The 15,363-nt window shown below is 35.6% G+C and overlaps 3 protein-coding genes across 6 annotated transcripts; all 3 read right to left on the minus strand.

Annotated features, from left to right (window-relative positions):
- Positions 1-167: 167 nt before the first annotated feature.
- PGM2 (Phosphoglucomutase/phosphomannomutase family protein) lies at positions 168-4,688 on the minus strand (the record flags this gene model as incomplete). Of its 3 annotated transcripts, none has more annotated exons than NM_001160993.2 (19): positions 168-613; positions 710-826; positions 919-1,051; positions 1,135-1,211; positions 1,300-1,478; positions 1,558-1,639; positions 1,727-1,790; positions 1,929-2,024; positions 2,119-2,279; positions 2,406-2,505; positions 2,608-2,667; positions 2,797-2,897; positions 3,000-3,119; positions 3,266-3,328; positions 3,448-3,561; positions 3,715-3,770; positions 3,866-3,947; positions 4,168-4,404; positions 4,614-4,688. In NM_001160993.2, 19 exons carry the CDS (start codon positions 4,686-4,688, stop codon positions 542-544), a joined length of 1,989 nt encoding a protein of 662 aa, NP_001154465.1. The 3 variants fall into 3 exon arrangements, with proteins under 3 accessions (NP_001154465.1, NP_177230.1, NP_001154464.1); NM_001160992.1 differs by having other exon boundaries at positions 542-613; positions 4,168-4,233; NM_105741.4 differs by lacking the exon at positions 4,614-4,688 and having other exon boundaries at positions 387-613; positions 4,168-4,301.
- Positions 4,689-5,084: 396 nt separating this feature from the next.
- On the minus strand, positions 5,085-7,564 carry AT1G70740 (Protein kinase superfamily protein). 2 transcript variants are annotated; one of them, NM_105742.5, is made up of 6 exons: positions 7,110-7,564; positions 6,892-7,025; positions 6,554-6,764; positions 6,220-6,454; positions 5,933-6,083; positions 5,085-5,815 (listed from the first exon to the last, which is right to left on the minus strand). In NM_105742.5, the coding sequence occupies exons 1-6, from the start codon at positions 7,207-7,209 to the stop codon at positions 5,369-5,371; spliced, it is 1,278 nt and encodes a 425-aa protein (NP_177231.2). In that variant the 5' UTR covers positions 7,210-7,564; the 3' UTR covers positions 5,085-5,368. The 2 variants fall into 2 exon arrangements, with proteins under 2 accessions (NP_177231.2, NP_001185366.1); NM_001198437.1 differs by having other exon boundaries at positions 5,153-5,815; positions 5,897-6,083; positions 7,110-7,512.
- Positions 7,565-11,393: 3,829 nt separating this feature from the next.
- On the minus strand, positions 11,394-14,877 carry AT1G70750 (myosin-binding protein (Protein of unknown function, DUF593)). Its single transcript, NM_105743.4, has 4 exons — positions 13,760-14,877; positions 13,549-13,683; positions 12,179-13,454; positions 11,394-12,075 (listed from the first exon to the last, which is right to left on the minus strand). The coding sequence occupies exons 1-3, from the start codon at positions 14,667-14,669 to the stop codon at positions 12,250-12,252; spliced, it is 2,250 nt and encodes a 749-aa protein (NP_564999.2). The 5' UTR covers positions 14,670-14,877; the 3' UTR covers positions 11,394-12,075; positions 12,179-12,249.
- Positions 14,878-15,363: the final 486 nt, after the last annotated feature.

The raw sequence follows: 15,363 nt of genomic DNA on the forward strand, positions 1-15,363 counted from the left end.
TAAAGTGGGAGGAGTGTTTGGATGGTAATGATGCCTCTCTTTCTTTTGGATTTAAAAACCAAATAAGAAAGAACCCGTGAACCCTGACTCACTTATACAAACTAACACATGGCACAATCTGATTCACGAAATTCATGCCCAACATTAGCTTTTAACTGTCAGAATGTTTTTGTTGGTCAAGCTCAAGAGACAAATTATAAACATCTGTCTTCTGGCTTGTCATCACCACCTCTCGGGTCCATTATCTATAGTTGTACACCGTAGGTTTTAGGTATCAGTTATTGTTGGATTCGCTTTTTACTCTTGCTACGTCTCCATCTGCCACACATGCTCCAATATTGTGGCAATTCTTTTTTATTTGGAGGAGCCAAACAAAGCTAGAAATTCAATTGCCAACCTAATGTATATTCCATTAAAATTATATGTATTGAAGTATACTTGTGTAAGATAACAGATAACAGGAAAAAAGCAAAACCCAAATTCATAAGAAATGAAGTTGGAATGAGAGTAGTATTGGAGACAGCGTCTTCTGAAAGCTGTCTTATGTAATAACAGTTGGTGATGATCGGCCGGTGAACTCTTGCATTTTCGACAGCTTTAATGCAACATCAACCTGTGAAAATCAGACACCAACAATTGGTGTTAATAAACATGACAAAGATCGATTATGCGTAAATTTGGGAGTAATTAAGGTATCTGGGAATCTGACCAGGGGACCAAGAGCATCCTGAGAATCTCGGCCGATCTTTGAGGCGTCCTTCTCGTATTGTTCAATGTATAGCCTTATTGTTGCTCCTTCTGAGCCAGTTCCCGAGAGACGGAACACCTTCATGAACAAGAGAAACAAGCCCGGATTAGCTTTTACAATTTCACAGGTTGTTGAATTGTTATGAATCCATTTCACACATATCGACTTACAAGTCGTGATCCATCCTCGAATAAGTATCGGATCCCTTGGTGCTTTGAAACAGAGCCATCTACTGGATCTTTGTACTCGAACTCATCTGCGCTTGCAACATTTGCCACCTCTGGATGAATTCCCTTTATAATCCTGACCAATTATCCAAAAACGTGAGTCTGAAAGTCATACAAGTAAAAAGGAATGGATTTGAAATTAAGTGGAGAGAGAGATACTTGTTGACTTCGGGAAGTGAAGATTGCAACTTAACCAAAAGTCCCATGAGTTCTTTAGCTGCAGTTGCGTCTACGTTCTATGGAGCAAATATTTAGAAATTGGTCAAAGGTAATTGGTTATTCTACATATTGTCTACAACCAATAATGACATTTGTCAGTTTTACCTCATAGTCGTATCGAGTGTAATAGTGACGGCCATATGTAGCCCAGTGCTGGCGGACAATGTCTTCAACCGTCACCAGTTTTGCATTCCCATCAAGGGTTTCCTTGTTCTTGTGAGCCAGTATTGATAGCCAAGCAAGAACTGCCCAGATCCCATCTTTCTCACGGATATGATCCGAACCTGTCGAAAAGCTTCTTTGTGAGTTGTGTAGGGTTGTTACGGTTTTAAAACATGTGAAGATCTAGCAATAGAAGCTCACCGGTTCCAAAACTTTCTTCTCCGCATACAGAGCACATCCCAGCATCCATTAGATTGCCAAAGAATTTCCAGCCTGTTGGAACCTAAAATATAGAAGTATTAGAGCAATAGACTATGTTACGTGATTGCAATGAATAGAAGCTAGAGAAAAGCTTCACAATGACATCTACCTCAAAGAACTTCAAACCCAAGTTTTTTGCAACGACATCAAGTGCAGCTGAGGTCGGCATGCTCCTGCAATACGAATGTGAAAGTTGAGAATTTAATGAGAAAAGATTGTTACTATCTATAATAAACAAAAACGTATGACACCAAAGTCCAGCGTTTTCAATCTATGAACTGGAGTAAACAAAGAAGAACCGGGATGCATACCTAGCAACACCTTTTAAACCAGAGCTGAAGTATGGTATGGCCCCAACAGCATTTGCAGCAATTATAGCAACTGAATCCGAAGGAGTTACGAAAAACCTGCGGAGAAGAGATATTTTTGGTTAACGGGGAGAGTGGTATATCCGCTCCACATCTCTGTGATCTCACTTAAAAGAGAATTAGTCTCTGCTACCTTTTACCGAGGATCATGTTTCGGTCTGCATCACCATCAGCAGCGGCGCCAAACTCTGGAGGCTCGCCACCAGCATCATCAGTTTTACTCAATCCCATGCGTGCCACGAGCTCCTTAGCATAGGTAAGATTGGGATCCGGGTGGCCCCCTCCAAAGTCCTCCTGTACATTGTCCGATTGTCGTGTTGTTATAAATCATAAAAGACACTGTTCAACGTGTATTTATAATCCTTTCAGGAAATGATATTTCTTGGTTATACAAAATAAGAAAGAAGAAAAAAATGATACCTTGGGTACGCAGTTCAACAACGAACTTTCTGGTGCACCTAGTTCTTCGACAAAGATGCGATGTGCATATGCTCCAGCCACTCCATGCAATGCATCATAGCTTCATAGAACGATGGGAAATAAAATATCAAAGACATGATGGAGCCTATACAAGCAAACAAACTCAAAAGAAAAGATTTATGGATGTTGATGAACTATATACCAGAAAGTAAATTTTGGATAAGATAGCAATTTCTTGATGGATTCAAAGTCGAAGATTGACCTGAAGAGACGAACAAATCTTTTAGATCATCGATACCGCAGATTCTGGAACCATTCTCTTAAATGCATAGACCATAGAGGGAGTAGATTCAAGAACTGTTCTCTCAGATACAAAGATGGAAAGACTTACTTCATTAGTTTAACATAGTCATCTGCAGAATCAAAAACTTCGACGTCAAACTTTCCTTCAGGTCCTTCAAAGCTGGTTATACCAATAGTAGAAATATCAACCTGTTGCATTCAATCAAAAAGACCAGCAAAAAAACATGATTAGTACAAATACAAGATGAAAAAAAGATGATGACAGGTAATAAGATCAGAAATGTTAGGTACCCTGGGTAGATCTTCCGCTATTGGGTACTCCTTGATTGTCTTTGTGTTCTCGTAAATCTTATCAGTGATTGATTCAGGAGCTGGTCCACCATTTTCCATATTGTACTTAATTCCGAAATCCTGTGAATAGAATAGCAGGAAATCAGCATATGGAAGCAGAGAGATGAACATATAGTTTAACAAAACTGATGCTAGGATTCAAATAATACTAAGTGAGGGTATCGAATGAACAAGCACAAAAGAGTGAGAACAAAAAGAGAACTGACCTCAGTTGGGCCACCAGGATTATGACTTGCTGTTAAGATAAATGCTCCTGTGGCTTTAGATCCCTGAAATTGGATCTCGGGTTAGTTTCTCATCACGTCATTACATGTTGCAAACATGCATAGCCTTAGATAACAACCCAAGAGAAAAGTAAGTAGTATGAGTTTAGAGGAAGATATCTCACATCAGCCCCTACTCTTTCACGAATAATAGCTGATACTGCAGGAGTTGATAGCAGACTGTTTTGACCAACCCACACACGTCTAACACCATTAGCTGCTGCCATCTTTACTATAATCTGTCCAGATAGGAAATAAAGTGGTATTGACGAACTATCTTTTTTATGAAATAAAAGATTCAAAACAACTAAAATAAGAGTAAAGTGTCTAAGAATTATAAGTTAATGCAAAACGCAGTTTGCCATCATTCAAAGGACATATAAAGCTTTTACCTGAATAGCTTGCTCTGAATAATAACGACCATCACCAGAAACCACAAGTGTCGCACCTGAAAAAGTTAACAAATACTCTTTCTTAGATGGAATTTGCAATCATCGACCTTTACCTGAACAACAATCAAAGAGAGGTAAGAGAGATCTTTACCTTTAACTTTCTCTGTAGTAAGAGCATTGAACGTTGCCTGGACAAAATTTTCAAGGTAATTTGGTTGCTTAAACACTTTCACCTGTAAAATTACGAAACAATGCGTAAATTCAAATCTCATCGGATCGGATCAAATTGTTAAAACCAACACACAAAATTCATTCAATCCATAAGATCGGAACTAAATGAAGAAATCAATTTCGTTGCGAAGATCTGAATTTAGAATTCAAATCTCTAATCCAATTTCGAAATAAGAACGCGGGGATTGATATAACAAGGAGAAGAAGCGAAAGCGAACGAACCTTCTTACGGAGTCCAGAAGTCCCAGGTTTCTGGCCATCAATAGGCGAAGTAGAGACGAGAGAGACCTTGAACGACACCATTTCAAATCTGAAGAAAATCGAATAAGCCTGAAGATGATAAAATAAAAGCCTTTTTACACAGTGAGTCTGAGGAAAGGAGATGAAGAGGCTAAACGAGAAGGTGACGCGTGTGGCTCGTCTCTTTTCGTTTTTTTTTTTGGTAGGATCTCTTTTCGTCTTTTAGTGGACCTAACTTTTTACCCAAAACGGGTTAGTATATATATTTTATTTTTAATTTCCAATAGAGCCGAAACGATTACAAGGCCCAACAAGCCGACAGAGGCACGAATGGCCCAAAGAACATACATGGCAATAACTGCCTAAAAGGACACGCAGGCCCTAGAACTAGAACCTAAATAAAACAACGAGGCCCAACCGGGCATTACCCCAAAAATGAAAAGAGAAACTTTAACTGAAGAACCTGAATCAGGTAGAAAGCAAGAAGTAACCAAGAGGAACATTAAAGCAAGAAGTAACCAAGAGGAACATTACGTTGATGTCTCTGATGATTAACACTGACGGTCTGTGATTCTTTGGCGAAGTTCACCTCTAGAGTGAACCAATTTGATTCACCCCCTTTTTAATGACAAATCAAAATACAACATTATGACATGTCATACTTTATTTAAAAATAAATGAAAACTAAAATTTGAAAAAAAAAATTAAAGAAACAAAATCTGTATATTTTAAATTAAAGAAAGTTAAATATATGTTTGTGTATTTTCTCCACTAATTTCAGTTAGTATTTCTTTTACTATCAAAATAATTGTTTACAAAAACCCTTTTTATAAATTTTAACTGAAAAATAATTTAAAACGCATAAAAAACATTTTAGTTTTATGTTTTGTTTAAAGTAAGGTACCGTTAATACGTACAAGAGAATATGCTTTTATACGTACGAGGCCAATAGTGGGGACCTAGATAATGGGACTACAAGTGATTATTCTAATATACAAATGTAACAAATGAATCATAATTTTTTCCCGCTAATATAACAAATCATACTACAAAACTAAATCACTACTGCAGTCAAAAAAATAAATTAATTTACTTTTCAAAAGCAAAATTAAATAAATTATGAAACAAATATTATATATGCAGCTCGCTATTTACAATCACCTATGACCAGATTTTATGTACTTCAATAACTCATATGTCGTTTCCCGTGAGGGTCTGAGCTAGAGCTCTGACCAGCACTTCTAGTGGCATTACTCCGAGTTGAAGCTTTAGAAGATGCGGGGGTACCTCTAACACCAGTTCCCGTGTTTGTGTTCAGGTTTGAACCGAAAGAATCTGTGCTGGAACCAGTGGTCGACAATGTTCCAAGTGATGCTGCTCCTGAAGGACGTTGTGTTCGCCGACGGTATCTAGATCCCGGGACACCAGGATGATCCGGTTCTTCTAGATGTCCTGGTTTTCTAGAGAGAAGTAGAGATACCCGTCTCATGCTCGGTCTTTGATGCGGATCGCCTTGAACGCAGAGTAGTCCGATCTGTACACAGAGTTTGACTTGATCTGGATCAGCTGAAGCTGCTATATCTTGGTCTAGTATCTCCATGGTCCGGCCTTTCTTGTACAACTTAAATGCCTGTGTCACATTCAGAAAGAATTTAGCATTGGTTATATTACGCTGAAGAATATTGGCTGGGTCAGGCCATCACACAACAACCCTATAAACAATGGAGCATGAGACTAGAGGCTTTACCCATTCAAGAAGAGTCTGGTCAGGGTGTCTCATGCTAAAACTCGAGTTCTTCTGTCCACTTACGAGCTCCAGAACCAAAACCCCAAAGCTGAATACGTCTGCCTTTACCGATAGAACCCCGTGCATTACGTACTCTGGCGCCATATAACCACTGCGCATAAGAAAAGAAGAAGCAATGGACGTTAAATAACATTCTACCATGAAACACCAACAAACAAAAAGAGTTCAAATGACACAAGAAGATATGTAAATGAGCTTTTTAAGGGTAAACAATAGAGAGAGCATACTTGGTTCCTGCAACACGAGTGTTGACATGTGTTACATCTTCCTGATAGAGTCTAGCCATCCCAAAATCTGCAATCTTAGGAACCCATTTTTCATCCAGCAAAATATTGCCAGCCTTAATATCCCTGTGGATGATGCAGTTTGGCGCGTCTTCATGTAGATAGAGCAGTCCTCGAGCAATGCCTGTTATGATCTCAAACCTCTGCTTCCAATCTATCTCCGATTTTCTGTTGGATTCTGCATTCAAATGAAGCAACCACTACATGTTAAAACCATCTTCTTTCAATATCATTTATCCTAATATACAAACCAATCTCATTGAGAAGAAAAACTTACTGAAGAGGACCTTGTCGAGGCTCTCATTAACGACATACTCATAAACCAAGAGCTTATCATCTCCATGTGTACAATAACCCCAAAGATTAACAACATTGCGATGCTGAACTTTAGCCAACAACTTAGCCTCGTTCACAAACTCGTTTTTGCCTTGCCTTGAAACCTGAGATAGCTTCTTCACTGCTATGTCTCTCCCGTCAGGTAATCTTCCCTATTACACACCAATCAACCTCATCAGCCAAACTAACAAAACCCACGAAAACACACACACACAATTATACAACCACAACCCTAAAAATGGAAACTTTAAGCTCTGGGTATGTCAAAATTAGGGTTACCTTGAAGACGGGACCGAAACCACCTTCACCGAGTTTATGGGTCGGGTGAAAATCTTTGGTAGCGGAAACTAAAACTTGAAATGGGAAAACTTTTTGCTCCATAGCAGCAATTCGCTCAATATCATCTTCAAGACCTTTAAGTCAACGAAGAAAAAGTTAGTCAAATTTCACAAAAACCTAATCTTACACTAAGAATCAACAAATCAAACGGATCTTACCTCGATTGGAGCTGCGTTTGAAAGGTTTAATGATGTTCTGAAAGAAATTCATGGACTTTGTCATGCCCAGATTGCTCTTATGAGAGTTCTTAGTGACCATCCCATGGGAAGGTAACAACAGAGAGAGATTTAGGGATTTAACGACGACCCAGAAAGTAGTATTGAATTGGGGAAGAACCGAAGAAGTTGATTTTGGTTCGGCGGCGTTGGATTGGGTTTAAGTGAGGTGACGTCTTAGGGATGATTGAGGAATGAGGAAGAAGAAGAAGCGTGTTTGAGATCGTCTTTGTTTTTATTAGAATGGGTTTTTGATTCAGGGAAGAGTTTATGCGAGGAAGGATTTAGATTTGAAACGAAAGTCAAGAAGAATTCGTGTTTTTTAATTAAAATTCAAGCACATTTTTGGATAAAAGTCAGTCTCTTGCTTCAACCTTTTTACTTTTTTCTTTTGTTTTTTTCAACCAAATTCACATTTCTTTCATTATTATATTATGGTGGTTTATGTGTGATGTATCATGAAAAAGTTGTGATGAATTTAACATAATTAATTAGTGGTATTCAATTATTCATTAATGAATATTCACCTAAAAGTTTTAGATTTTGTGGGTATTTTATAATTGTTTAATGGAGGATTAGAACATGTAAACTCTTATACCTTCTGTAGAAGTTATATTTTATTCATTCAACTGGTTAATTTTTACTCAAAAGCAAATTTTGATTAACATTTTTGTCTATTAATTTATTTATTTTTCAGCTACTTTTCTCAATAATGGATATAGTTTTTTTTTTCTTTTTCTTACGCGCAAACAATTAGAAGAATATTTGTTTGTATGCATGTGCAAGTGCAACCTCAGAGAATTTGAGTGGAAAGCCTTTTTGTTTCAATGGCAGATCCACTAGTAGAGCAATTATCAGGTTAAGACAAACTAAATGAAATATCCGGTAAACCTTATAGTATTTATACATAATCGCAATCTTATGACGAATAAAGATTTTGTTTGCATCATATTCATTTAGTTTCTTGGAGTCATCGTTCGTAGTCAATGACATAGACTTTTAACCCTATGTGGTTGGAGCATGCATTTAGTGTAGTGTTTTCTAATTTCTAATATGGGTGACAAAAAAAATCAATCTATATGAGATCATTTGTGTGCCCAAAAAAATATATATATATGAGATCATTTGAAACAAAAATTAAAACTAAAATATGACATCACTGAGGATGACGTTCAAAAGGAGAAAAAAAACGATACCACTTGGAACAACCAAAACATGACCCAAGCAAGACGCGTTCTTTTGACTTAGCTCGATCGGTCAAGCTTGGTCACCTTTCCAATTTTTTTTTTCTTTTAATAAGAACATTTTCATTGCAAAATGAAAAAATCTCACATGAGTTAATAAAAATATATATATTAAAAATAATAAAATATAAGAAGTTTTCAGTACGGAAAAAATCCAAAGAAAATTTTTTATAGAGAAAAAATAGAAACTTTTTTTATGTGGGTTTCTACTACTATTTGAGAAAGCTAAAATGTTTTATTATTATTCTACTTTTTATTATTTTTGTATAATCCATATGAAATATTTGCAATGGAGATACTCTAACATCGATCTTTTTAAGTATTAGTTTAGATACGAGTCATACTATTCGGTTAATCAATTCACTGATTCACTTGCCAATTTGTTATATACTCGGATTAAAACATTATTGTATATTTAGATAAATATTTTGCAATCGTGTTTATATCTCTACAGTGATAAATAAATGGGTCAATGAAAAAAACAAAATAAAAATACCAAATCTTTTGAAGTCTTTTACTTTCTAGGGTGTTGATCACTCAGTATCCACCGAAAGAAACTTGCAACAAATGTCAATGAAACCATTAAATAGTACTTGCAAATTACGCTGCATTTATTTTAGATGTTTCTGTCCTGTGTCAAACCAATGTATACGTAACCATAACTAATAACAACTTCACGTACAAATGTATTTCACATAAATATATAACATAACTTATATTCATAAGTGATAAGATAATGACTTTGAGTGGTAACATCACATAATTCTATTATGATATAAGTCGCATAATCGCACAATAAAATTCGCAATAAATCCCAATAAAATTTAAAATACAAATGTATACAATAAAATACAAATGTGTCTCACAATAAAATTTGCAATAAATCCCAAAATAAAATACTGCATAATGATATAAACTACTATATAGATATTCACTTATTTGCATAATGATTTATTTATAATTTTTAGGCGAAAATGCAATTTCTATATTTTTACGTTATGGTAAACAACTAAACACTATGAAAATTTTTCTAATAAGTAAAATTTCTGCATAATCGCATTACAAACGTTATTCCGCCATAACGCGTGATATCGATCAGAGTCAATGTTTTGTTTTCGTTTGTATTCGGTTTAATAAATCTTATATAATTGATTGACAAAAAACGGTTGTAGTTATACTAATCCCTGAAAATGATCAATTTTTATGCTGGAATGTTAAAAAATTTAATAGTCAGCATGATCAGAGAGATGTCCAAATTAAGGTGAAGACTATTGGAAATTCACAAAAAGAAATTTAGATAAAACTAATAATATTAAACTCAATCTTTACTCGGACGGAGGTTCGACAACAACTTTTGATTTAGAAAAATGGTAGAATCATTGAATCTTTCAACAACTTTTTGATTTAGAAAAATTGTAGAATCATTGAATCTTTATACAATCGAAATAGTACGTACGATTTGCGACTTATAGTTTTGCTATGCCGTAAAATAAAGAAAGGTTACGTCATTTGGCAAAAATTTCAACCAAATTAAAGCTTTTTCATTATTTTGTTTAATTGCCGCGTAGTATATCCAATGATACTTGTTGGAGACACTTTGAAAGAGTCGTACGGTACATACAATATCACACCAAATCAGGCACACGCTTATTTGTCGAATATGATGATGATAAAGTATTAAAGAGTAGTCTTCAAGACTTCAAGTAACATTTACCAAATGTCATATTCTTAAGTCGTTGTCTTTTTCACGTGAACAGCAATATGTTTAGACTTCTTTGAACTTTTTGGGTCGAGTTTATCCATCCGTTAAGCCCATTTAATCAGGCCATGTATACTAGACTTGATGGGTCAAATTCAATTGATATAATATATGTACAACCAGGGATCCATGTTGACATAGATGGACCTAATTAGGTTTTATCGATTTTCTTGGTACTTACTAAAAAAGAGTAGTTTTTTTTTTCTTTCTTATATTGATAATGTATATATTTTATTAAAATAGACCTTACAAGTTTTGGTCCAATAGCAACTAATAACCAAAAAAAACAATTTGACCATCGACATCAATAAAAGCACTAACGTTTTCAGAGAATGAAGTGTAAACATTCTCCTACATGACGCTTCAAAGAGAAATATACAAGTTGTCAAACGTGATAATCTATGCTAAGAAAGTAAAAGGAACGTGATAAAATTATACCACTACTGACCAAATAATGTAGTGAAACATATATACAATCCTAGGTATGTAAAGAGTAGAAGTACATAGAATAGGCAAGCCATAGAGATAAGAGGAAGGTTGCGCGCATAATTAAGTGCACATGAGCGTCTGAACTTTAAGAAGATCGCCGAAAGACACAAATTTTCGATCTCCATTATTTTAGAAATTAAGTACAACAATATATACTTTCTGCTTCACCCACTATAAAGGCTCTTACTTCAGAACATAATATACTTCTGATATGGTCAGAAATGAATGCGACTCTAAATGATCTAAACCCAAAAGCAACTAACTTTTTGGTGATGATTTGAGCAAACCTTTGTGAATCTATTAACTGTCACATGATTTGGGTTAGCTGGCTATCTAGTTGTCATATAAAACTATAAAGATTTTATGTTATTTGGTTTAAGAACGATTAGGATATAGTCTCTATGATTGATTTTTTTATGAAATTAACAAAAATAAGCAATCATAAATAAATTCTTATTATAGATATGTTTGTTGTGTTTAAATTCTTATTATAAATACGTACTTGTTTTTGTTTAACGCCAACGCCTTAAATTTATATAAAGTTTCTACCAACCAATATATTCGTTGCTTACAACCAAATCCATTCCAATATCAGAATAACTTGAATTACAACCTACTATGAACCAAAACATTTTTTTTAATCTCGGAACCAAAAAAATTATGGGTCTATGTTCATAATCTTTTCGAATCGAGAACTAGAACATGATAATTTAGTTTTTTTTTTTCTTTCATATATAACCAAGAGAATCTAGACCTAGGTTCATATCCTTTCTTCGTAACACAAACAACTGTCATAAAACGCAAAAGCAAATTAATACGACCAAATTCGAGAGTACATGCGTAAATAGCTACAAGTTACATATACAACCGAAAGAAGAAAACAAAATTACAAATGAAGAGGTTACTTACCCCACCTAAAAGCAATAATTCTAAAGTCGCCCAGAAATTTTCTAAATGTTCTAAAAAGTCCAAAAAGGCATATGTACATTGGTGTTGGCATCTTTGCTGAAATCATTCCAGCTCTGCCACAAACATCCAAGAAATTTGACAGCTTGCCTTTGGCATTTTTTTTATACCAATAGCTCACCTTACTAAGTACTAGTACTCAACTACACTACACTACACACACATACACTCATCATTCTACCTTTTTCTATTACCACCACTCATAAAGACAACTCCCAAATATAAAATATAAAAGTGAAATTATACTGACACTTCCCTCTCTCTAAATAAATCTTCAATATAAAAAACAAAACTTATAATAATGAAAATGAACGAAGAAAGACGAACATTCTGATCTGACACTTTTCCTCAGAGTATATACTTAAAATACTTTTATTCTGAGAACGTTTTCTTCTTCATCTGAAACCTTGTCGTTGTTCCTTGCCTCACAAGCAACATGTCACTTCCATACCTTATTACAAACAATAAATTTTGAATCTTCTTTAAAGTGTGATCATAGACATGGAAAAAGACAAAACAAAATATTCTTCAGTCAACAGAGATAAGTTATATACCTGTATGATTTTTCTTGTTCTTTGTGTCACTATGCAAAGAGTGGACTCAAACCCAAAACTCAAAATCAAACTCATAAACTCATGTCTCCGTTTTCTCTGACGCGAGTAAGATCGATATTCCTTAGATCACGAAGATGTTGCAGAATCTCATGGAGGAGATGTACACCTTTGTCTCCTTTTTTCAATGAACCAACACAATGTCTTAAGAACTCTCTATCTGCCTCTAGAGCTTCTAACCTCTCGTAAAGCTCATCCACTTCTTCTTCTATCGTCACATTCTCACCCTTCTCCGAATCATCAAACCCGTTTTCGTGATGGTTTCCGTTACTTAACCCGTTTTCCATCTCTCCATCGACCGCATCAAACAGGGGAAGTAATCTCTTTGACTTGATAACTCTGTGCTTCCCGTTTGTTTCTTTGCCATGAATATGCTCATTTCCATTGATGCTACCATTACTCTCAAACGTTTTAGCCTCCTCCTCGTCGTCCTCTTCGTTATTAAGATCTGTGAGTTTCTCTTCAAGAAACTTCAATCTCCCAAGAATCGAAAGCCTCTCTCCATCATAATCATCTAAACACTCATCAAGACGAAGTACAACATCCACCGGCGTATTCTCCATCTCATTCTCTCTATATTTCCAATCCGTAACCCCTTCAACGTTCTTAAACTGTAACTCTCCATTGCTATTCTCATCAGAATCGCCATTATTTCTATACGAATCAACAGAGGAATCTCTCAATCTCCTCCTCAACATCCCCATTTTCTCTTTAGCTTCATACTCCTCCATTCTCTTTCTATACACCTCTAGCTCCTTCTCAAGCTCAGCATTCTCCTTCTCTCTATTCACCATAAGCTCATTCAACAACTGCAAAGCTTCTTGATCAAACTCAGCTTGCTCCTCCATCATTCTCTGATACTGCAACGCTTCCATCTGCATCGCAGCTTTCTCCTCATGCAACCTATTGATCATCGCCATTGTTTCACTGGCAGCAACAGCAGACGCATTCCTCTCTACCTCCAGCTCCTCGTATAACGCGTGAAGTGCTTTTCTCTCTTCTTGTAACTCAAACTTCAACTTATCAACAGTGAGTACTCCTTCAGGACATTCAATACCATCAACAGATACTCTTTGCTCTAAGTGAAACATAGCGTTATGTAGACTACTATGCGAGCTTTCCATCGAGCCTTGAGCTTCTAAAATCCGCTCTTCGTTGATGTTTAAGACTGGCATCTTGGTTTCAATCGTTACTGTTTTGAACTCCAACGTTTCCTCCTCTGTTTGGAAGAAGTAACGCATTCGTTGAAAATGTTAACTAGAGAATCAAGAACAGAGAAGGACTAACGCATACTTATGTTATAAGAAAATTACCATGATCATCGTCATCGTGGTGAGGAATGAGCTGGTGAGAAGGAATATCTCCGATTTGCTCATGATCAGGAATCTCTGTACCTATAGAAACCTCTGCGTCTGTTTCTTCGTCGTCGTTTTCCATTTCCGAAGCAACTATAAACAACTCACCAAACTTAGATACAAGGCAAAAAAAAAAAAAAGCACAAGTAAAAGCTACACGAAGATGTACCTAGATTCGTCTCTGCATCCTCCGGTTTCGATTCACCCGGCGAAGCAAAGTCGGAGATTTCCTCCGTCTCCGCCGCCGCCGTGAAATCATGCTCAACGCCGAAATCGAGGATAAAATCTCCGTTAATGTCGGAAATCTCTCGAACTTCTTCACTCGGTTTATAGAATTCAACTGGAATCAAATGACAGTCTTCTTCATCAATATAGAACTCGAGGTTTTTCGGAGCTGATTCTGCAGTTTCCACCTCTATAGGTAGATCCACTCTGTTTTCTTCTTCCTTCTCTGTTGCAATTTCTTTGTTCTTACAATCGAAGCTTGATACATAGCATGAAAACTCCTCATCAACATCATCATCTTCAAGTTTCTCATGAGATTGGGGAACTTTCTTCTCCTCTGTTTCTTCCTGAGAATCATTCAAATTTACAGATCCTACTTTCTCTTCTTCAAAGACGAAGATCGATCGAGGAAACTTAAGACCATTGTAAATCTGACCTTCATCTCCAATTGGATAATCTAAATTCCCAAAGTCAGACTCAATCGGAGCACATAGTGACGAACTTATCTTCTCTACGCAACAACCACGATGAACCAAATCATTGTGAAATTCTCCGAAACCACAATTAGATTCTTCAACAGGTTTTGAATGTAATTGGAGAGCATGATCATCGCAGAGAAGATCTCGATGAGAAGGAGATTTACCAGAAGCATCGAAGAAACGATCGAGTCTAGAGCAGAAGAGACAAGGACGTTTAAGACCGAAATAATCAGCGAATCTGAGTATGAAATAAGAAAAGAGAGAGTTGAGCAAAATGAAGAAAATGAGTGACCATTCGAGAAAAGCGTATACGAGGATTAAAGTGATTCGGTTTGTTTTCCGATGAATCAGAGTCGCGAATTTGTTAGCCGCCATAGACGACGATAAAGAAAGCTTGAGAGAGATAGAGAGATTTGTGTGGGGGACGAAGTTAGGAAGGAGGAGAAAGACTTGTCAGCTTAAGTAAGTTAGCCGGAGAAATCGGACCGACCATTAGTGACACTTTTTTATTTTATTTTAATTTGAATTTGACAACATTATATATATGAAAATGGAAATGAAGCTAAGAGTCAGAGAAAAAAAAAGGTTAGGATAATAACACATTTATGTATGTACTAAATTATTTAAAGGTTACGGGTAGGTATATATAATGGAAACAATAGTTGTTTGATATTAAGTTTTAGTTTATATAAAATAAGAAATTAAGTACTAGTAAAAAGATTATTGTTTATACTGGTTGACCGAGTTATTAATATTTTTATTCAATGTTTTGGATTCGATTTTATCTGATTACAGTTTTTTTTTTTTGAGATTTTAACCTTCCATTTAGGTTTTTTGCCAACACACCTTCCTATTTTAGGTTATAGTCTATATAGATTATTATTTATGTCTGTATTTTCATAAATAGTAAGTAATAACATATTTTATCAAATTATATTTAACAGAGTTATATATTTTTTATGTATTAGTTTTAACATATTAAAAAATAAAAAATTATCAATACTTAACATAAAAACTATGAATCCTTTGAAATTTATAAGAGGAGAGTGGATTAGTGTAGCGGAAAGCT

The sequence above is a fragment of the Arabidopsis thaliana genome (genome assembly GCF_000001735.4).
Source record: "Arabidopsis thaliana chromosome 1 sequence".
NCBI classification, from domain to species: Eukaryota; Viridiplantae; Streptophyta; class Magnoliopsida; order Brassicales; family Brassicaceae; genus Arabidopsis; species Arabidopsis thaliana.

Coding starts and splice junctions, on each gene's coding strand:
- AT1G70740 (NM_105742.5), bottom strand. CDS start 7,209: ATGGTCACTAAGAACTCTCATAAGAGCAATCTGGGCATGACAAAGTCC. Junction 7,026..7,109: donor CAAACGCAGCTCCAATCGAG/GTAAGATCCGTT, acceptor GTTGACTTAAAG/GTCTTGAAGATGATATTGAG. Junction 6,455..6,553: donor CCTCGACAAGGTCCTCTTCA/GTAAGTTTTTCT, acceptor ATTTGAATGCAG/AATCCAACAGAAAATCGGAG.
- AT1G70750 (NM_105743.4), bottom strand. CDS start 14,669: ATGGCGGCTAACAAATTCGCGACTCTGATTCATCGGAAAACAAACCGA. Junction 13,684..13,759: donor GGATGCAGAGACGAATCTAG/GTACATCTTCGT, acceptor AGTTGTTTATAG/TTGCTTCGGAAATGGAAAAC. Junction 13,455..13,548: donor CCACGATGACGATGATCATG/GTAATTTTCTTA, acceptor TCTTCCAAACAG/AGGAGGAAACGTTGGAGTTC.